Raw genomic sequence first — 15,835 nt, 5'->3', positions numbered from 1 at the left:
TGAATACTACCGGTGAGGTGTGTATCTACACATATCTACTGCAGTGGGGCAAAATAATGTGTTTTAGGCATGTATGCTTTGGAATTCATTTCCCACAGATCCCTGGCAAAGGCCAAGGCTGGGTCTCTTCCAAAACTGCTGTCAGATTCTAATATTCAGTTCAAGTTTTGAGGCCTGAATGCACAGCTGAGGAGAAACAGACTGGCAATCAAACAGTATTTCTTTATGCTTCAGAGTTAACTGTGTAAAGCTACCAGTTTTAACAAGGAATGAACAAAGACAAATGAATCCATCCTACAGTTCATTAAAAGTTCCTTTCATGTTCTTGATTGATTAATTGATGTGTAGTGCGACTCCATGAGCTCGTATGGGGAAAGGCGGCCTGTAAATATCAAACAAACAAATCAATAAATAAAGACATCAGTTCTTTCGATCTCCATCCAGATGCCAAGAGGCTGTGGCTCAGAGATAGGCCATTTGCTTTGCATGTCGAAGGTTCCAGGTTCAATTCCTGTCATCTCGAGTTAAAACAGTGGGGTAGCATGTGATATGAAAGCCGGCAAACTGAACTGAAAGGTCGAGAAAACCCTGCCATTTCTCTCTCTCTCCATGCCCCCTAGTGGAGGACTTGCTTCATGACAGCATAACTTGCCTGGTGGCAGCCACCACACAACTTAACCAGGCTGGGCCCAGCAGCTGCCACCATGCAACTTGTCTGGCTGGTAGCGGCCACACTGGCCCGCTCCCCACTCACCATAAGCTGTGGGGTCACCTCTTGATAAGACATGGGGATCCTGGACGTTCCCCACATCACCAGCGGCCACTGCGCAGCTGCCCAGAATTTGCCGCTCTCCCACCTCCTTGGCGCGCTCAAATTAGGTCCTCTTCAAAGAGCAACATTTTCCAAAACCTCGCGGTTGCCGCGGGGTGGTGGGGAACCTCGGTTGTTTATGCGTGGTTGATTCGCTGTGACGCACAGCTTTCCGGCCAATCAGGAAAAAGGATCCTCCATTTTGTTTAGGGAGGGTGTCCCCGTCAGAAAGTGGGCGACATGAAGCTACGTGATGATGTAGACACGAGGCGACATCCTCTTTTACAATGCACGCTCGCGGAAATTGAGACGTGTGCACAACGCGACGTGCCAACATTGCTCCCTTTGCTCGAGCTTTACGGCTTTGCGGGCGAGCCTATCAAAAACAACTTCTCGTGTCAGCCAATCAAAATGGAGGCCCGCCTTCGGCTGGCCACCACTTCCACGTGTCCATGATGAACATGCGTGCCAGCCAATCAGAACGCTCAATTGCCACGGAACTCCTCCTCTTGCTCCCCCACATTATTTCCTGAATGGTAAGTGAGTGGGGAACAAATGTCTCCGCGGTCAAAAGCCGCAGAGGCTTTTCTACGCAGGGTCGCTGCGGCGTTGCACTTAGAAGAGGTAAGTGGGGAGTGGCCCCATATGGCTTGCCCAGGCTGGGCCTGCTCTGCTTGCTCTTTCTGCAATTGCTTCCTCTTTGGCCTTGATCCTCTGCATGAAAATACAGAATTAAGACACCATAGGTTTGCTGTGAAATGAAAACAGTTTCATTTTAGCTGAATCTTAGCATACATGTTCTTCTTCTGCTGGCTGTATATGATTGCAAACCTTCAGCTGGAGCCAGAAGGTCTTCCAGATTTACAGCTGATCTCCAGATGACACCTCCTAATCTGGAGAAAAAGGATTCATTGGAGGGTGGAGTTTATGGCACTATGCTCCACTAAGATCCCTCCCTCCCTAAATTCCACCCTCCCCAGGCTCCAACCCCTATATCTCTAGGAATCTCCCAACCCAGAATTGGCAACCCTACTGCTGTAATCAGGTGGAGGTGTCTTACTGTGTCCCTCCTCCCAAATTGTGCTCCTAGCAGGCAGAGGCATGGCCGGGTCTGACCCCACAGGGCAAAGCAGGCGTCAAGCACAAGCGTGATCAGGTCACAGTCCAATGGGTCAAGGCAGGCGGCAGGCAAGGCGTAGTCAGGTCACAATCCAATAGGTCAAGGAAAACCAAGGAGCAGGCTAGGAATCGATGCAGAACCAGTCATACAGTGGCGACAGGTAACACACTTGTTGCACCCAGGCAGAAGCAAGGCTTATATAGTAGGGCTTATATAGAGAAACTTATTCAGAGGGCTGGGATTCTGTAAGGAGTTAGTCCTCATCAGACGCAGAGACTTCTAATCTCCCATATCTTTCTGCCAAACAAGCACTCCTTCTGTGCTTCTGCAGTAGCAGCCCCTGCTTCTGCCTCCTATGCACAGCTGGCTTATCACTGGGTTCCCTAGGAAGATCTGCACGCTCCTCCACCTGTATGTCATCAGGCAGGGAAAGGTTGGGCATTGGCTCTGCTGCGTGGTCTTCCCCACTCTGGCTGCACTGTGTCCTCAGATTCTGCCTCAGTGTCCTCTGTGTCCTGGAAAGTACCCAGGGGTTGGCTCATGACACAAATTTACTCTGGAAATATTTGAAGTGGCTACTGTGGAGAGGAGGGTGAAGGGTTCTGCTTCTAGGAAGCTTTTGCCTTCAGCTTCTAGCCTGCTTAGTGACATTCTGAGCCAAGGGGGTAGGGATACCTCTTCTCTCTGGGTTATGAGCCTTTGTGCTCTTCCCAAAGAGTCCCATTCAAGGAAGGGATTCCTGGGAAAGAGGATGAGGCAGCCCTTGTCTGCACTCTGTGAGGGGTGGGGAGAGTTAAGCATCCCCACCAGTCCTGGGCAGCTCTTTTCCTTCTGAAGGAAAAGGCTATCATGGGCAGAGGCAGAGCTCTGCTGCTTCACTTTGTTGCTCCTTTCCCCTCTTAGAACATAAGAACATATGAACTAGCCTGCTGGATCAGACCAGAGTCCATCTAGTCCAGCACTCTGCTACTCGCAGTGGCCCACCAGGTGCCTTTGGGAGCTCACATGCAGGATGTGAAAGCAATGGCCTTCTGCTGCTGCTGCTGCTCCTGAGCACCTGGTCTGCTAAGGCATTTGCAACCTCAGAACAAGGAGGATCAAGATTGGTAGCCATAGATCGACTTCTCCTCCATAAACCTGTCCAAGATATCCAGGTTAGTGGCCATCACCACCTCCTGTGGCAGCATATTCCAAACACCAATCACACGTTGTGTGAAGAAGTGTTTCCTTTTATTAGTCCTAATTCTTCCCCCCAGCATTTTCAATGAATGCCCCCTGGTTCTAGCATTGTGAGAAAGAGAGAAAAATTTATCTCTGTCAACATTTTCTACCCCATGCATAGTTTTCTACCCCATGCATAATCTTTCTGGGGAAGCTGGAGCTTTCCCCAGCTATTCTCCCATGGGCCTAGCAAACAGGCTGTTCCTTTCACCAGCTTGCTCCCTGCTGGTGTTCCTTCATGAGTCCTCAGGCTTCTAGTTGAGAGCCACTTGCCAGTCGTGTAAAGATCATACTGATCTTGGTAGACTGCAGTGATCTGACTCTGTATAAGGCAGCATCACCAGTTCTCTTTCCTTCTTCTTTCAGACTTCTCGGGTGATGCGCTGTTTTCTTTTTCTTTGTCCTCCTTCTGGTCTCTCCTTAGGGTCTTCTCTTCCTCCAGTTGTTCCAGACCAATTTTTGCCATTTCTCAACATTCTGTGCTCCACAAGTCCTGTGTTCTAAAATGTCATAAGAATAGGGCTGCTGGATCGGGGTTGGGAGAATAGAGTAAGAATGCTAGACTCTGGGCATGGTGCATCAGGGAGTCGTAGAAGCAAAGCAAACCTTTGAGCATTTTGTATGTGTTTTGAATGTGAAAAGTGGGGGATAAATGTGTAAAGTGGGGGGAAGTAAAAAAGGGAATTAGAGTCCTGTGACAGCTCTTTGAAGATCTAAACAGGAGTATGAATTACACAGGAATAGGGTGGAATAGGGTAAGAAAATCAAGAATTTTGCAGTGCATATATATGTTACCGGCCATGAATATTTAGACAAAGTGGGCTGTACAGAGAAAATAAAATGCCAGTCCCAATCTTGATTGCTAGGCAGAGAGAGATCAGTCTGCAAGTATGGTATAGTGGTTAAGATAAGATGGAGTCTAATTTGGAGAACTGGGTTTCATTCCCCACCCCTTCACCTAAGTAGTGGAGTCTTATCTGGTGAACCAAATGTGTTTCCCCACTCCTACATTCCTGCTGGGTGGCCTTGTGCTAGTTATGGTTCTTTGGAACTCTCTCAGCTCCACCTTCTCACAAGGTGTCTGTTGTGGGAAGGGAAAGGAGCTTGTAAGCCACCTTGAGTCTCCTTGCTGGAGAGAAAGGTGGGGTATAATTCCAAACTCTTCTTCTTCAAGTGCAGGGTAGAAAAGGGAATTCTTTACCTGCTCTACTCCACAAGTTATGTATGTAAAGGCTAGCAGGGGATCCAGTCTGTGACCATCTCCTGTTTTGTCTCTTCAGAAATACAACAATGAGTGGTGGATCGGGCGGCTAGTAAAGGAGGGGGGAGACATCGCCTTCATCCCCAGTCCACAGCGGCTGGAGGCTATACGGCTGAAGCAGGAACAGAAAGCCAGGTGAGAGGGGACAGTGGTAGGGAGAAGCATCACTTTGAGTACAGTGTGAGGAGTTGGGTTGCTTGTAAAATGTGGAATGAAACTGCGCCCCCACCGCCTCTTCTAAAGAGTTTGCTTTGCCAGCTCATTCCGCTTTAGAAAAATATGCAGATGTTTAATTAAATTGTTCCAATGATGTTGATACTAATTTTAAGGTTGGCATCTCCAGATGGTGGAAAACCACCATTTGTCTTGGGCAACAGCTGCACAAGCAAGCACATGGACCAGATCCACATGTGTCACTCACAGCTCTTTTAAGCCCTTCTCCTACTGCTGTCAAAGTATTAGGCTTGATGAATCATGATCCATCTAGTCCAGCATCCTGTTTCCCACAACGGCCACTCAGTTGTCCTCAAAGGCCCACAAACTGAGGCACTGAAGCCAAAGCCTCCTCCCTTTTGCTGGCCCTCAGCAACTGGTATTCAGCCTCTGAATAGGGAGCTCCATTTTAGCCATCATGGCTAATAGCTATTGATGGACCTTTCCTGCATAAATCTGCCCGTTCCCTTTTGAGGCCATCTAAGTGAGTGCCCAAACTTCTGATGTGTGAAAAATAGAAAATCAGTTTTGGAAGTGTGAATGGGCTCTTCTGTCTTTGCTAATGGGTTTCATTACACATACAGTCACGGACTTTACAATGCATGAGTGATTGTAAAGTGTGGTGTTAAGCCAGTGTGGTGTTTAAGAGCGGTGGTTTCTAATTTGGAGAACCGGGTTTGAATCCCCACTCCTCCACATGAACAGTGGAGTCCTATCTGGTGAACCACTTTGTTTCCTGCTGGGTGATCTTGGGCTGGGTAAACTCTCTCAGTCCCACCTACCTCACAAGGTGGCTATTGTGGGAAGAGGAAGAGGAAAGAGTTTGTAAGCTGCCTTGAGTCTCCTTACAGGAGATAAAATACAAATCCAGACTCTTCTTCAATTCTCAATTCCTTATTCAAAATAAAGAACTGACTTTATATATCTGTATGTTGTGGGTTACCTTATTTTGTAACCTCACTGGAGGCTGAGAGAGGCGGTTTTGCAGATGGCTGCCAAGTTTTCCAAGCTTTGCTTTCCCACCAGGGACAAACACAAATCTAAGCCCTGAGTATGTTTGTATTCCCCCCACCCCCAAGACATAATTCTAAATTTTTCTCTCTTCAACCCTTAGTAGGCAATCTGGCAATCCTGCCATCAGCAATCGGCGATCACCTCCCCCATCTCTAGGTAAGGGCATAAACAAGGCTCTGTGCATGTTGCAATTCCTTGGGATTAAGAATACAAGGGCAGAATTTAGTTTCTAGAGAATCTGGGCTTTTATTATTTTGGGTTTTTGAAACACAACAAGTTTCTGGTCTTTTAAATAACCATGATGTTCCTTAAAGTGCCTGTTGGGATCTTAGAATGCTTCCAGATGAAAGGGAACAAAATTAATTTTGTTGTTGTGAATGCTAATCTTTAGGACTTAATGAGTAACTTCCTACTCATCTAGCCAGCCCTGAACTGCACAAGCCTATAATGCAATTTCCCCTCTACCACTGATGGTTGGAAAGGAAACTGGTTAACTAGGGAACTGGTTAACTAGTGGAGAGAAGAGCGGCGAGCCCTGCTAGATCAGACCAGTGATCCATCTAGCCCAGCATCCTATCTCCCATAGTGGCCAACCAATTCCTCTGAAGGTCCAACATCAGGCATACAAGCTGATGTCTTCCCCAATGTTACCTCTTGGCACTGGTGTTCAGACATTTACTGTCTCTGAACATGGAGGTTCCGTCAGCATGGCTTCTGGTAGATCTATCTTTCATTCATCCCATTCCCCTTTTTAAGCTATGTTATCACTACACTTACATGTGGTGTATCACTACATCCTAAGGCAGCAAATTCCACATTTTAAATCATTTGTTGTTTAAAGAAATGTTTCCTTTGGTCCATCCTGAATCTATTGCCCATCCCCTTCTTTGGATGCCCTCAAGTTATAGGAGAGGGAGAAAACTTTCTCTCCACTGTATTTGTAGCCCCTGACAGAGGAGTAAGGGACTATTTCCTAGATGCATTCTAGTAGATGGCAGATTATGCAAAATACCCCCCTATAGGTGCTAGTTAATGCTGGATGCACACTAGGCGAATGAGGTTAGAGAAGAGGCTGAAATAAGAATCCAGTCCTGAGAATCCAGTCCACTGTAGTTCTGAGGGAATGCAGAATCTTATACTGCAGGGACTTACAAGAGCCAGCGTGGTGTAGTGGTTAAGAGCAGGTGCACTCTAATCTGGAGAACCGGGTTTGATTCCCTGCTCTGTCACTTGAGCTGTGGAGGCTTATCTGGTGAAACAGATTAGCTTGTTCACTCCAACACATGCCAGCTGGGTGACCTTGGGCTAGTCACACTTCTTCAGAGCTCTCTGAGCCCCACCCACCTCACAGGATGTTCGGGGGGCGGGGGCGGGAAAGGGACGGCGTTTGTAAGCCACCTTGAGTCTCCTTACAGGAGAGAAAGGGGGGATATAAATCCAAACTACTTCTCCTCCTCCTCCTCCTTCTTCCTCCTCCTCCTCTGTTCCGCTACTTGTTGATTCTTTACTGTTGACAACTCCATGTTTTCTTTTTCTTGCCCAAAGCCAAACAGCTGTTGCGATTTCCTGTTGGGTATGTCACTCAATTAAGTGCTGAATGTTTTGTATCATTTCCCCAAAAGTGTTATGGGTGACCAGTGCTGTCACATAAAATTTGAACAAAACTTCTGATGCAGGACTCTCAGCTGAGAGGCAGTTGCCTCAGGTGGGAACAGGTGATCAGCAGAACATAAAGTTGGGGGCTACAGAAACATGCAATGTGGGTGTGGGAATCCTTTGAGAGCAAGCATGGTGTGGTGGTTAAGAGCGGTGGACTCTAATCTGGAGAACTGGGTTTGATTCCCCACTCTTCCAGATGACTGGCTGACTCTAATCTGGTGAATCAGGTTTGTTTCTCTGCTCTTCCACATGAAGTCTGCTGGGTGACCTTGGACCGATCTCAGTTCTCTCAGAACTCTCTCAGCCCCACCTACCTCACAAGGTGCCTTTTATGGGGAGAGGAAGGGAAGGAGTTTGTAAGCAGCTTTGAGACTCCTTACACCTGAGAAAAATGGGGTATAAATCTAAACTTTTCTTCTTTGCTTTGAAAGGAGTTGCAACCTGCTGTCATTGTGTGTGATTGTGGCAAAAACAAGCAATGAATGGGGTTCTGAGAAATAGAGGGCTGTATTTATTGGGTTTGAGTTATGTGTACTTGTGGTAGTGGCAGAGAATTAGCGCAGGCCTTGTGACTGCCAGATCCTTTGCTTCTGCTGTCTGGGCTACAGAATGAGGGAGCAGCCATATATTTTTTTATATCCTCCCTTTTCTAGGCAGATAATAATATTCTCCTTTTAGATGTCATCGCGTCTCCATGAGACTGTATGGTGTTTGTGGGACCAAGAAAGGATATGAGGTAGGGGAGGGGGGCAGAAAGGGAAGAAATTGAACCTACTACTGTCCCCAACTAAATTTATGTCAGCTGCTGCTCTGACCACATTCCCCTGTGCCTTTGGTTTTTTCCTCAGGTTACTGACATGATGCAGAAAGCTCTGTTTGATTTCCTCAAGCACAGATTTGATGGGAGGTAAGACCCTCTACATCTGAAGAATCTCCCACTACCTGTTCCTATATTCTGACTCGCTTATTTCCTGTCATCCTCTTTCAGGATCTCAATCACACGTGTCACAGCGGATCTCTCCCTGGCCAAGCGCTCTGTGCTCAACAACCCAGGCAAGCGGGCCATCATTGAGCGCTCCACCACACGCTCCACCATCGGTGAGTCCCAACAAGTCTTGAACTGGTGACAGAAACTGGCAGGCAAGAAGGTTGACACGGCAGTCATGCCTTTTCCCCTCCTCACACACACACAACACACACATCACAGGTTGTGTGAGTTTAGCAGCCATTGCTGAATTCCCGAAGATGAGTGTCTTAGACTTTAGGTTGCCACCTTTTAGCCGGGCAAGTTATTGACAAACCAGGATGTCTGTGGGCAAACTAATCAGATGTCTAAGAGCTTGGCACTATCAAGCCCCTGCGTTTTCCGTGTCTGCACTTGATGGTCCTTGATGTTTCTGACAGCAGGGCAGTGAAACAGAGTCTCCCACACAGAAGGGAGGGGTTTCTGCATACTCAGGAGGGGGGCACTGGAATGTAGTTGCCACTGGAAGTTGCCCAGACTCAAAAATGCCAAACTACCCTGTCAGCAGACTCGCATGGCTTGACTCTTGTTGGCCTGTATCATTTCAGATTAGGCATATTTTAATGCACCCTCCCATGCATTCTGCTTAGAGAAATGTCAGGTGGGTCACCCTGTGAGGAGCACATTGATCTGAACAGGAAATCTTGGAAGAATCGGAGAGCTTTGGTCACCTTGCATTGACATTACACAGTAAAACTGGATCCCTGGCTTTGCCAGTCTCCTTGAATGTACCGATCATCTCAAGTTTCTTCACCTCCTGCAGTGACCAACACATGAGATTTATTTATATACCTTTTATACCCAGGGAGGTGGGGAGGGGTTTGCAGTGTTTTTCAGAAGTACCTCTCACACACATACTGAAGGAGCTGTCTGTTCATCTCAGTTTTATTCTCCCCCCCCCACCCACCCCTCCCATGGTAGATTTGGGGGCACATATGATTCTCTACTCCTACACTTTATTCCCATACCAAACCTGTTGGGTTGTATGGCTGGCCCAGTGGTTTGTGGCTCAGTGGGGATTTGTCCCTTTGATCCTACAGAGTTCAGGATCTTTGTAAGATTGATGGCTTATTATGTTATTATCCACTGTATTCAATAAGGGAGCGAGATTGAGAGATTGTGGGTTGCCAGAGACCACCTAGTAAGTTGATGGCAGAAATGAGATTTTGACCAGGGACTATCTGGTTTGTAGCTCAGGCTAAACTAGCTCAGAAGAATTGGTTGTCTCAAACCCTTGACAGTGACAAAGATGACTGCCTGCAGTTTAGGGTGCAGCAGACAGGTTTTTGCAAAGTGGAGAGAGTTTTGAATGAGGACTCACTCACCGCGGATTGTTTTTACCTTTTCAAAGTTTTTCAGTCGCTACAGACAACCTGCAAAACCTGTTTGACCAGAAATGATAGGATCTGGTATATATACCATGGGAAGCAATCCCTGCCCCAAACCATATTCACTTCACTCAAAAGCCATTATTTGTCTGACTACACCCTTAGGCCCATTATGAATGGAACACTAACCTTCGGGCTCTTTGCTGTGTAGTGGTGTTATAGTGGGGTATTCTTGCATTTCTCTGTTTACATGCAAGGAATCCCCCCACAATCTGCTGTGCTGCTAGCCTGCTGAACTGTCTCAGGTCTCTGCTTTTCCTGGGTCTCTTAACTCCATCTAGCAACTCATTCTTAAAAGCACATCTCATCACACCCGGTAATGGCAAGATTGCTGGCTTTGTTAAAGCACTTTAAATTGCTATTAGCCGTATATTGATACTGCTGTTATATAAATATTTCCAAAAGTAATCCCCCCACCCATGAAAGAAGTAAACCCATTACCTAGACCTCACTATGCTGAAGAAGGGGACCATGTCCTAGAACTGTGTGTGTGTGTGTGTGTTTGTGTGTGTGTGTGTGTACACAAGCACATAATAGGAATAGACCAATACTGGAAAAACTGAATGCCTTTTATGTGTGTGTGTGTGTGTGTGTGTGTGTGTATGTTTTTTCTGTTAAACAAATATAGAGGAAAATAAAATTAAGATTTAATATGAAGGTAGTGCAATATAACAGTATAGAAGTGAATTGTTAGAAATCTAAGTTATAAGTTCTATACATCAATGTTAAACTCTCTGTTATCTGTCTGTAGTAACATTAATTAAAAATAACTTTAAAACCACCTAGCCAACAGTTCTCCCTCTACTCTTGCTCTCTACTTAAAGTCTGATCCCCTAAATGTTCCCTTTGGGTCCACATCCAATTATTCCCTATCCCTTTTGCATCCCTCTAGATCAGGGGTCTGCAACCTGTGGCTCTCCAGATGTTCATGGACTACAATTCCCATTAGCCCTTGGAGAGCCACAGGTTGCAGACCGCTGCTCTAGAGTGCCCTCTCTTCTGCTCTCCTTTGCTCCATAATCTCTTTTGTCATACTGAGAAATTCCACTTTCTTTATGTGACTGATAACAGTCCGCCATTTGAATAGTTATGAGGAGCAGTGAGTTGAGGAGAAACTGAGTGGGGAGGTCTGTGGTTTTGAAGGAAACGGGAGCAGAGAGAGCTCTTTTTTTGGACCAAGCAGAAGGGCAGCCCACTCACATGCAGGGGCGTACTGCCCAGGGGGACATATGGGATCAAATGTACCCAGGCTGCGGCCATTCAGTCATGTGGGGAGCGGAAAATTGCCCCCCACACCCCTCCTACTTCTCCCCGGGTCCATATATTGACTTCAAGACCTGGTGCAAAAAAAGTTGTTTGGTTGTGGTGGGGGAGGGCAGCCACGCATTCAGGGGGGTGGGGGTGGAAAATTCAGATTTTGAACAGGCTACATTTTCCCTAGATATGCCTCTGCTCACACCCCTTCTGTTTCCTTCCCAGCTGAAGTTCAGAGTGAGATCGAGAGGATTTTTGAACTGGCCAAGTCATTGCAGTTGGTTATATTAGATGCCGACACCATCAACCACCCAGCACAGCTGGCCAAAACCTCACTGGCCCCCATCATTGTCTATGTCAAAGTCTCCTCCCCAAAGGTGAGTTAGGGAGAAGAGCCGGCCTGCCTAGGGGCAGTTTTCCTCTCATGACCTCTGACTCATGATTAGGTATGAATGCCTGTGCCCTATTTATATGTTGTACTGCCCACTAGTAGTAGATTGGGTATTAGTTCCTTCCCGTTGGGTTCTCTTCTCAATACAGTGAGGCTGGGTAAGAAGAGATGTTCTAACCACAACATGCAGTTTGCCGGCTCTTGCCACCTTTCAGGGCTATGTAGGGAAGGGAAAGGATATGTAACTCTTCAATCTTCACACAAAAACCTCTACTTCATTTCATTGTCTTCACATTTTGTACTTTGCCATGAAGTCGTTAATTAAATTCATTTGTTTTGCTATTCAAAACTAAGCTTCCTGCTTTGATGTTGACATTTTAAAGGATCAAATTCAAGCACATAGGTAACGGGGGAGGTCTCAGGTTCAACTCCCCCATTACATGTTCAAAGCTCCGCCCCCCGCTTGTGGTTTTTTTGCATTTTTAAAAATATTTTTTCAGTGTTTGGCCTGCAGGGAGCACAGATTTTAGGCTAGCAGCACCAGAATTTCAGGGATTTGTTGGGAGACTCTCCTGATGATACCATCCAGGTTTGGTAATGTTTTGTTTTGGGGGTCCAAAATTATGTACTCCCAAATGGGGTGCCCCATCCCCCATTGTTCCAATGGGAACTAATAGTAGATGGGGCTACCCTTTTGAGGGTCCATAACTTTGGACCCCCCTAAACCAAACTTCACCAAACCTGGGTGGTATAAGAAGGCAAGTCCCGTGAAGATACCCTGAAAGTTTGGTGCTGCTAGCTTAATAATTGCACCCCTGACAGCAGCCCCCCCCCCCCCCAATTTCCCCAGATTCTCTTTTTAAATCCATCCTCTTCGGCAGGGATTTAAAGGGAGAATCTGAGGTCCCCAGTTTAAACATTGAAAGTGATGCTGTTTCAGGGTGGGGGAGAATCCATCCCAAAATAGCATCATTTTCATTGTTGTTTTAACTGGGGACCCCAGGTTCTCCCTTTAAGGTGGATTTAAAAAGAGAATCTGGGCTCCCTAGTTTAAACACCATTGAAAGTGATGCTGTTTGAGGGTGGATTCCAGCATCATAGTGGGCGGCCAAGGAGGGGGGGGGGCGCGTGCGCAAAACTCAGATTTTGCATTGGGCTCAATTTCCCCTAGCTATGCCTCTGCCCAGAGGGGAGGGCAGAAGGGGCTGCCGGCTGGGAGTCCAGCCAGTGGGGGGGGGGTGGGTGGGGCAGGAGAGTCTGCCATTCCTGACCTGAGAGCTGCTTTTATAAGCACTGAGGCCGGGGCGGGGCTTGGGGAGGCGTGGCCACACACCCAGGTATGGGTGGGGCGTGGCCTCACACCCCCCCCCCCGACCCCCCATTAAAAATCTATACCTACGTCACTGATCAAATCAGTAGTGTTAACAAACATCTGTTGTCTTCTTTAAAATGTTAACAAGCAGAGCCAGGGAACCAATTCCTTGCTCCGCATCCAGTTCCAGAAGCAAATAGATACGGCACAAGCCTGCAGTGTGTATCTTATGGAAGTCTGATCTTTGCCTCATCTGACCGAATCCTCAAGTTCGTTTCTGCTTGGATTTTCATCTTTTTTGCTGAAAGGGCAAGTGGGGGGGGGGTATATATTACAAGGAAGAACATAATTTAAAAAATATTTTTAAATGTAAAAAAATATGCTTTTAGAGCACAAGGGTTGCCAGGCTGAAACTCAGTAAAGACCAGTCACCGCTGAGTTGGAACCCTATCTTCTTCCTCTGCTTTCTGCTGCAATGGGCAGGGCTTCAGATGTGTCACTCCGCAGGGCATAGGCAGGATTTGTGAAGCAAGAGGGAATGGGAGGGCAGCTGTAAAGGTTTGTGACCTGGTGCCCATCATTCCACCGAGAGGTAGTTTTTAACTCGTCCGGCCTCCTGGACTTCTGGGAGGGAGATGTGGGGGTTCCCCAACCCTGCCTCTTTTATAGCAAAAATCACAAACATGCCTCTAATTATGACTCTCAGGGGACTCTTTCCTTCCACCTAGGAATCCTGTTCTATCCTTGAGCTAAGCTGGACTGTGGCTTCACAGACTGTAGGAGTGGGGCAGCCGAGGGTGGTGGCTCTGAGATTGATGGAGAAGGCTTCCTGGTTCACTGTTCAGTCTCAGCCAGCTGTAGATGGCCAGTTGGGGCCTTTCTGGCACTGTGTTGTTCTTTTTGCCTCCGGAAGGTGCTGCAGCGCCTGATCAAGTCCAGAGGGAAATCGCAGGTGAAACACCTCAATGTCCAGATGATGGCTGCTGACAAGCTCGTGCAGTGCCCTCCAGTGAGTTTTGAAAGGGGACACGCCCCTCCTGTTCCAACCCTCCTGTGCCCTCCCTCCCCAAAGGTGCTCAAGCCATGCTCTCTGGTAGCCCCCTGTGCCAGCCTCTTAACTTCACAACACCACCCCATGGTTGGCTTCTGTCCGTTCAGCACCATCCCTGTTCATGCCACTTTCTGTGGTTTAAAGAACCACCACCTTTGGCAGGCACCACGGTCTGCTGTCGGTGACCATGTCCCCCCTCGGTGAAACTGATGTGAAACATTATTTGGAGGGCCACAAATGTGCTTGCCAGCCTGCTTCTGGCTAGCACATTAAAAACAATTCTGGAGAGATCTTTTAGCATTCTCCCAGGTCTGGAGAAAACAGGGGCATCTCTTACTGAATGTGGAAAAGGTCAGGCTTCAAAAAGCACTGGGAACCAGCCTTCCCGGACTCAGCGGGAGCCCCTTCTCTCCTCCTGCTCACTTTGGAGCAATCCCTGCAGTCATGCTGGGCCTTGGAAGTGCCCCTGAAGCTCAGTGTGATGCTACCAGCCAGAGCCTTCCCTCCAGGTGTCAAGGAGCACGTTCTATAGCTGTCTGCGGAGAACAGCTGAAATGTGCAGACCCCCCCTGGCAGTTTTACTTAACAAATAGTAGCGTTTGACTACGTGCAGAGTGCTTTCTCCCTCTCCCCTCTGCAATAGCAGCCTCTCCTTAGATATTTATTTATTTAATTAAAATTATATCCCGCCCTATCTCCGTAGGGCCCCGTAGAACTTCCTTCCAGGGCAGAGTGGCAGAGGTTGAGCCCCTGACCTCCGGTACCTTTTCTTAAAATAAGCATTCCCCTTCCCTCACATTACAAACATTAAAACAAATACAATCTGAAAAGTAACTGGGAAGCTTTAAGGATGATAGCAGTGTCTTTTCTATAGCATTGGTTAATATCATGCCAGACCATTTCTGCTCCCTATCAGGATGACTCCCTATGTCTCATGTTCTGGAGTGTCCACAGTCCACTGCTTGACCTCTCTTGGTGTTGCTGTTCCAAGGATCTGTCCTCTGTTTTTCACCCAGTGGCTTGTTTCCCCTCCCCATTCCCAGGAACTCTTTGATGTGATCTTGGATGAAAACCAGTTGGAGGATGCCTGTGAACACCTGTCTGAGTACCTGGAGGTGTACTGGCGAGCAACCCACCACCCTTCGCACACTCCTGGCAGCCAGAACCTCGTGACACCTTCTACTGCCATTCCAGGCCTACAGGTACAAAAAAAGCCCTTAAAGAGCATCCTGTTGAGTTAGAGCAAATGTCTGTCCCATCTATCGGTGACCAAGCAGATGTTTCTGGGAAGCTTACAAGCAGGGCCAGAAAGTATCAGACCTTTTTGGCACATCTGGACTTTGGGTGTCCGCTTCCCATGAAATCTCACTGGCATATTCAAAGTTCTTTTTGCCCATTCAGAACTCTTCAGTTCTGCTTTACTTTTCATGCTGAGCAGCTGCTTTTGTGGCATCTGCAAAGATCTGGGTTTAGCCTGACAAAGAGTTGGAATATTCTGTTCAAATCTCATCTCTGCCAAAAATTCATGAATGGCCTGAGGCAAAATACGCTCCTTCAGCCCCTCTTGCATGGCAGGGGGTTGGATTTGATGAACCTTGTGGTCTCTTCCAACTCTATGATTCTTCCCCACTAATCTGCATCATGCAGAAGATAATGCTTGCCCTATCCTGCAAGGCAGTTATGACGGCAGCTGATGTGCTGAACTCTGAAAATGTTGTTATAGTAAGATTTTGTTTTCATGTGCAGCTGTGTGGCAGGGAGCACGAGAGAGTACTTTAGTGCCTTCATTGAAAATGTTGCCATACTTGTACGCTTCTCCTTCCTTTTGCTTCATCACCCTGCTCTCCACTTTAAAAAAAAATCCCAACAGTGTTAAAAACTCCCGTTTTTTAACTGTACTAAATTAAGTTGTGTAAGGACATTTACTTCATTTATACCGTGCCCTTCTCCCATCTGGGGACCCAAAGCAGCTGACACTGTTCTCCTTTCCTCTGTTTTATTGGCACAGCAACCTTGTGAGGTAGGCTAGGCTGAGTGAGCCTGACTGACTTCCATGTGAGCTTCCATGGCTGTTGTCATTACAATGTCAAACTAGAATCTGTGAGACCCAGGTTCA

General features: G+C 47.2%; 1 protein-coding gene across 1 annotated transcript in view; it reads left to right on the top strand.

Moving 5' to 3' along the window:
* Positions 1-15,835, top strand: part of CACNB3 (calcium voltage-gated channel auxiliary subunit beta 3) — a 32,409-nt gene that overhangs the window by 13,062 nt on the left and 3,512 nt on the right. Inside the window, exons 4-12 of the mRNA XM_048487440.1 lie at positions 4,433-4,548; positions 5,741-5,796; positions 7,186-7,213; positions 7,978-8,035; positions 8,148-8,206; positions 8,288-8,397; positions 11,191-11,342; positions 13,582-13,677; positions 14,763-14,921. Coding sequence (XP_048343397.1) covers positions 4,433-4,548; positions 5,741-5,796; positions 7,186-7,213; positions 7,978-8,035; positions 8,148-8,206; positions 8,288-8,397; positions 11,191-11,342; positions 13,582-13,677; positions 14,763-14,921 — 834 coding nt within the window. The remainder of the gene's footprint in view (positions 1-4,432; positions 4,549-5,740; positions 5,797-7,185; positions 7,214-7,977; positions 8,036-8,147; positions 8,207-8,287; positions 8,398-11,190; positions 11,343-13,581; positions 13,678-14,762; positions 14,922-15,835) is intronic.

This window comes from Sphaerodactylus townsendi, linkage group LG03 (assembly GCF_021028975.2).
Source record: "Sphaerodactylus townsendi isolate TG3544 linkage group LG03, MPM_Stown_v2.3, whole genome shotgun sequence".
In the NCBI taxonomy this organism is placed as follows: domain Eukaryota; kingdom Metazoa; phylum Chordata; class Lepidosauria; order Squamata; family Sphaerodactylidae; genus Sphaerodactylus; species Sphaerodactylus townsendi.
Note: the sequence above shows the minus strand (reverse complement) of the source record. Positions and strands in the feature narration are given on the sequence as shown.